General features: G+C 44.4%; 1 protein-coding gene across 1 annotated transcript; it reads left to right on the top strand.

Annotated features, from left to right (window-relative positions):
• Nucleotides 1-528: 528 nt before the first annotated feature.
• On the top strand, nt 529-5,010 carry LOC307263876 (uncharacterized protein). The gene is made up of 2 exons (XM_080045163.1): nt 529-800; nt 3,026-5,010. Exon 2 carries the CDS (start codon nt 3,030-3,032, stop codon nt 4,815-4,817), a length of 1,788 nt encoding a protein of 595 aa, XP_079901289.1. The 5' UTR covers nt 529-800; nt 3,026-3,029; the 3' UTR covers nt 4,818-5,010.
• The last annotated feature ends 1,997 nt before the right edge of the window (nt 5,011-7,007 follow it).

Consider the following 7,007-nt stretch of genomic DNA (forward strand, 5'->3'; position numbering starts at 1 on the left):
TTTCTGTGCCAATCAAACAGCCTTTTTAAGCCATTAAGACCACCTTACATTCTAATCACCGGATAATTCAGATGTAAGGAATCACAGAGATGGAGAGAAAAGGATGAGGGACAGTTTGGATTGACTGCTGTGCGTAATACAGTTAATGGTAACACTTAACCCCACTGTGAGAGAATACAATTATGGAGCCTGCATGGTGAAAGTAGCTCACAGTAGCCTGGCACTTCAGAGCACTTTTTTCCCAGCTGCAAACCCTCTATTAATATCGCCGCTTTATTTCTCATTTGTATTGAGTGACCGTTACCTTTCGATCCAGCTTTAGTTTCGCCAGCAATTTCACAGTGTCCTTTCAAACATTTTATCTTTCTTCGACTTCCCTGCAGAAGTCGAACGCGATTTTTTTTTTATCCACGTGGGCTCCCGTACAGTACTCGACTGAGCGGTTCGGTTTCAGGAAGTATTTACACTCTCACAATAAACGGCTTGTAGCTTATAATGCAATTTTTCTTGGCCAATTTATGACACATTTTAACCTAAAATTGCTTTGCAATCAGATCCTAACACGAGATACTTTCACTGCGCAGACAGTCCGCTATTCGGTTGAAGTTCAGCAGCGGGGGCAGTTTGTAGTGTGTTGGTGAATTTGAGCCGCTTTGCTAACGTTTAGCAGTAGGCTATCGAGTTAGCCCACAAAGCTAATGTCAACAACAACTTAAGCTGGAGGAAGATTCACAGCTATACTGAGCAAAGGGAGACTTTACATGTGATTTCAGACCTTGGAATAGCGTCCATCCATAGAGGTGGGTGAACGAGATAACTGCTAGTACAATTTAGATTTGTATATTATTGTAGGCCTAATAGAGGACATGGTAGGGTTTCATTGAATTTAGACAGACAGATTGACATTTTTACACGAAGGGTTTTATGTTGTCTGGGACTCTTTTTCCTAGGGCCTTATGTTCAAAACTCCATGCCATGTTTCTTGAAATAACCATATGTATTGTAATGGTGTCTTATACTTAGAAATGGTTTGCCACTAAAATCTACCCCCCTCTGTTCCCTGGTGCTATATTTGATTCCATCTTCTGACTCGGACATTGTAGTAAAGTAATTGAACAGTTCAGCCTCTATGTTCACACAGACCACAACAAAAACACATGTACACAAACTATTGTCTTTGAAGTGCAAGTTTTTTGTGTCTGTTAAGAAACTTAGCACTGAACTGACTTCAGGATATTTCAGCATCGGTTTGAGGGGAAAAGGACTATTTATTACATCACCTTGGGCATTAGAAAGTAGTGATGCTCATTGTGTCACTTTTTTTCATTTTATAGACTCAAAACGACATATACAGTGCGTTCCAAATTATTATGCAAATTATATTTTTCTCAGATTTTCCTAAATGGTCGATGCAAATGACAGTCAGTATCATTTTCAAGTCATCAACCGTTAAAGTATGATTCAATTTTTATTGAACAAACCTCCAAATGATAATGGTATTTTTTTCAAAAATAAAAAAACTCAAAATGCACCGTTCCAAATTATTATGCACAACAGAGTTTCAAAACATTTTATAGGTTGTAAAGAAATAAAAGTGGTCATTTGTTGAATTTGCAGAATGTGAAGGTCATATTTAGTGAAATCAAAAGCTATTTCAATCAAAAAATCTTAACAGGCCAAGTTACATGTTAACATAGGACCCCTTCTTTGATATCACCTTCACAATTCTTGCATCCATTGAACTTGTGAGTTTTTGGAGAGTTTCTGCTTGAATATCTTTGCAGGATGCCAGAATAGCCTCTCATAGCTGCTGTTTTGATGTGAACTGCCTCCCAACCTCATAGATGTTTTGCTTGAGGATGCTCCAAAGGTTCTCAATAGGGTTGAGGTCAGGGGAAGATGGGGCCACACCATGAGGTTCTCTCCTTTTATGCCCATAGCAGCCAATGACACAGAGGTATTCTTTGCAGCATGAGATGGTGCATTGTCATGCATGAAGATGATTTTACTACGGAAGGCACTGTACTTCTTTTTGTACCACGGAAGAAAGTGGTCAGTCAGAAACTAAACATACTTTGACAAGGTAATTTTCACACCGTCAGGGACCCTGAAGGTGCCAACCAGCTCTCTCCCCATGATTCCGGCCCAAAACATGACTCCGCCACCTCCTTGCTGACGTTGCAGCCTTGTTGGGACATGGTGGCCATTCACCAACCATCCACTACTCCATCCATCTGGACCATCCAGGGTTGCACAGCACTCATCATTAAACAAGACTGTTTGAAAATTATTCTTCGTGTATTTCTGAGCCCAGTGCAACCATTTCTGCTCGTGAGCATTGTTTTGGGGTGGCTGAATAATAGGTTTATGCACAACTGCAAACCTCTGGAGGATCCTACACCTTGAGGTTCGCGGGACTCCAGAGGCACCAGCGGCTTGAAATACCTGTCTGCTGCTCTGTAACGGCATTTTAGCAGCTGCTCTCCTAATCCGATGAATTTGTCCGGCAGAAACCTTCCTCATTATGCCTTTATCTGCACCAACCCGTCTGTGCTCTGAATCAGCCACAAATCTCTTCACAGTACGATGATCACGCTTAAGTTTCTGTGAAATATCTAATGTTGTCATACCTTATCCAAGGTATTGCACTATTTGACACTTTTCGGCAGCAGAGAGATATTTTTTCTTTCCCATATTGCTTGAAACATGTGGCCTTCTTAATAATGTGGAACGTCCTTCTTAAGTAGTTTTTCCTTTGATTGGGCTCACATGGCAAACTAATTATCACAGGTGTATGAGATTGATTTCAATGATCCAAGGCATCCTGAGACACAATATCATACATGAGTTTAATTGAAAAACAAAAAATTCTAAGTTTATGACACTTCAATCCAATTTGCATAATAATTTGGAACACGGTGTATAGACATATGATCTGATAATGTAAATCATTTTAAGTTTAAGACGCATAAGAGACGTCATTTCACTGAGCTAATATTCCACTTTTTCATCTATCCCCATTCAGGACGATGCCACGTTTGCAGTCCGGCGTTTGGAAGCATTTCACCCCCGCCATTAAAGATGGGAGGGACACGGTCATGTGCAACTACTGTTCCAAAACGTACACGAAAAACGCCACCAAGATGCAGCTGCATTTGGACAAATGCAAGGAGCACTCTGTGATTTCACAGCAGTCTCCCGGCCCTGAAGGGAGCTCCTCTGCCTCCATCCCTGTGCCCTCCCTCTCCTTCCTACCGTCCTCTGCCTCTCCTGGGGGGCAGTTCCTCATCGACTCTGTGGATCAGCGCAGCCAGGCCTACGCTGACGAGTGCCTGGCGAGAGCTCTGTACGCCACCTCCTCGCCCCTCACTCTCACAGACAATATTTACTGGAAACAGTTTTTCAGCGTTCTCCGGCCTGCCTACTGCCCGCCCACACAAGAAGCCTTGTCCTCCCATCTCTTAGACTGCGAGTATGACAGAGTACAAAGCCAGGTGCACGAGGCCATAGGGAAAGCAGACTGTGTCACCGTCATATGCAGTGGCTGGTCCAACGTAAAAGAGAACGGAACTGTCATTTATATGGTTGCCACTCCCGCACAGCTGTTCTACAAATGCACAAAGACAAAGGAGCAGACACACACGGGCACATGTATCGCAGGGGAACTGAACGATATTATAAATGAAGTGGGGCCGCAGAAGGTGTTTGCCGTTGTCACTGACGACGCCCCGGAGATGATGGCAGCTTGCAGAGAAGTAGAGGAAGCCTTCCCGCACATAGCGGCCATCGGCTGCACGGCGCGAGGCGTTCAGAGGCTCTTTGACGACGTGGTCACGCAGCCGTCGATGCAGGCTCTGTGCAGGAGAGCTGAGCAGGTGGTGAGGTACGTCACAGAGCGAAAGACATTAGCAGACACGTTTAGATGCTGGCAGACTACAAAGATCAGTAACCACATTGCTAACGCCACAACGACATTAGCACTTCCTAATACTTCAGACTGGAGCGGTGTTGCTGGCATGCTCAACAGCCTCCTGGAGGGTCAGATCTCTCTCCAAGACATGGCCGTCTCACCCACGCTGGATGTGGAAGCGTCCGTCAGGGCCACGGTACAGGACGCGGCGTTTTGGAAAGGGTTAAGCAGCAGCCGGAGCCTGCTCTACCTGATTGGGAATTATATCGATTACATGAAAAGAGACGAGACCGTTCTCTCCGGCGTCGTGGACATGTTCAGTCAGATTAGATACCACATCGGAGCCTTGCTGTCCGGCTCCGTGCTGCACAGTGCCGAGCAGAAAGCTGTCATGGCGTCGTTAGACAGGTGTCAGGAGATGTGCGTGAAGCCCATCCACGCAGCAGCGTACATGCTGGACCCAAAGCACGTGGGACAGCAGACACTCTCGGCGGAGCAGGTCAACAGCGCTTACTATGTGATATCCAACCTGTCGCACCATCTGAACCTGGATGAGGGTAAAGTGCTCGGCAGCTTCGCCAGATTCTCAGCCAAGCAGGGACTGTGGAAGGGGGCGGGCATATGGAGCTCATGCCAGCACGTGTCGGCGTCCACATGGTGGAAAGGGCTGTGTTCCTCGGAGCCGCTGTCCGCCGTGGCCTCCGCTATCCTCCAGATCCCACCGACAGCAAGTGCCTGTGAGCGTCTGCGTTCACGCTTTTGCGATACAAAGATGCAAGGTTCTGTCTCAGCCGACCGCGTGCAAAAACTCTTAGCAGTGCAGGCCAATCTCAACCATTTAGAGCCGAGTGACTGTGAATATGCACCGCTGGAATGTGAGGAGAAGAATCAATCTGAGACTCAATAATAAGACAAAGTCTTATTACAAGTCAGCAAAATACAGATAGCTTAATACATTAAATGTACTTGAGTTGGTCTCGGCTTTGATTGCACTGTGCTCACAGTCTGCTCTCAACTCCAAGGCCTGTGACTGTATCTGAAACCATGAGGCGATTTGTATCATGTACATTGGCTACGTATGTAGCTTTTTTTTATTACAGCCCCCCATCATATCAACTTTTTAATCACAATATGAAATATTAGACTAGCAAGAGATCCAATCTTCTGTTAAAATGTTTACACGGTGCAAATAAAATCCTTGTATTTATTGAAGGTAAACACTTTTTGCCTGTTTTTAGTGTATACTTGTGTCGAGAAAATCTTAAAAATGTCCTCCATGTTCCTACACAGCGCAAGGAATAGTGTGACACTTTAGGAAATATGCTAAATGCTAAGATTGACCACTCATAACTGCGAAATATAAGGCTTTAGCCAACAGCAATATTGATTATATCAATAAAAAGCGTGTTAACTAGTGAACTAAAGATGAGGTGTTGGGCAGATTTGGTTACTTTCTGAAAGAGCAAGTTTAGCCGTTTCCCCCTAATTCCAGTCTTTTGCTAGGCCAATCCGTAGAACTGTAGCACTGTATTTACTAACCAGGTAGGAGGAAGAGCTATTGAGCTTCTAATCTTTCTCACGGTATGAAAGCAAATAAGAAAAATGTCAAACATTCCCATGTGCCAGTCCTGGGATTGTTATACAAACCAAATACAAAGCTGTTAAATGAGTTAACATTGAAATAAAATAAAAAATGGGGAAAAACTCCCAACTTTAGCACTTTTCATCAAAGATTTAATGAAACATGAAACGCAGTCTTAGCTTGTAAAAATCACAGCGTCACAAAAGAGCTGCTGTGACGAATCAACTGTGGGCACACAGTGTGTTTTTCTCACCCTCATTTCCTCACACACACACACACACTCCATCAGTCTGCTGGTGGTTTGGCACAGGGGGCAATGGGGAGATCTGGGCCCTGTAAATACGTAGCATTATTAATCTCAATAGGAAACGAGGCAGGGTGGCTGCGGAGGTGTCTCTCTGCCTTCGAAAGGCAGCAGCAGACCTGCCGTAAATCTCACAGAGTCTGTTCCCCCACCGCTCCACTCTGTAAATCTATCACTGCCTACACGTCTCCCCTCCAGCGGCTTCACTCTGCTGCCCGTTGTTCTGCTCTGTGTGGGGAGGGTTTTTTTATACGCTGTGACGACAGATGTGTGGCCAATAATGAGAGAGCGATGGTGTATATCATTTTACAGATGAAGGAGGGCAATGCTCGTGATTTGTGCCGTTTCTGACAGATGGCAGTGCGTTGGTTGGCTTTTTAAAGTTGCCCTTTGTGTGAGTTAGTCATTCTAGGGAAAAGAATGCATGAAGTAACTGGTATGATACTTTTTCATTGGTGACTTGTTTCATCATTTTTTCCCAGGCCTAGATAAACACTATCAAGGGTCTATGAGATTGTGCAGTATATTTTCTTGGGCCTTTACTCAGAAAGCCGCGTTGGTAGTTAGTTGATGGAAGAAGACACAGTTGAATGCAGATGAGGAGGTCTCAGGAAACTTCTCTTTATTAAACAACAAAACTCATCCTGCAGTCAAAACGAAGCCAATAAGAATTTAAAGTGTTTGTAGCCAAATCTATGAAGAAGTTCCTTTGCTATAGAGACCCGACTTTTTCCAGAATTGTGGCCGGTTTTAACCGCCACTCTAAGTGATCTGATTGGTTCTTCAGGACAGTACGCCCTGCTCCTCCTAACACCTAATTGGTGTACCCTAACTAGCTCCACCCTAATGGTCAGAGGGCAACCTCTGGCCCCCAGAGGACATCCTGAATTTAGTCATCACCTAGAGTCGATATGTCACGTTGGCCAAGAAGTCTGATTCAGCAACTTTTAAGACAATGCTGATGATGATGATTATGATCAGGGTCAATAAACTACTGTTAACTCTTAGCCAGACTGTCTTTGATTAACTCACAAGACAGTCACCTTTGTGTGAAATTTGAATGATCTACAGGTCAGCCTTGAGGGTTTCCTCCTCAAGCAGCTGACATCCCTGACTTTGCCCCCTGCCTGATGAGGCATTGTCGCTGTCCTACTCTGTAGCAGTAGACCTTAATATAAAATGTATAATAACATAATACACTACAGTAATCT

This window comes from Ammodytes marinus, assembly GCF_949987685.1.
Source record: "Ammodytes marinus genome assembly, chromosome: 17".
Lineage (NCBI taxonomy): Eukaryota > Metazoa > Chordata > Actinopteri > Uranoscopiformes > Ammodytidae > Ammodytes > Ammodytes marinus.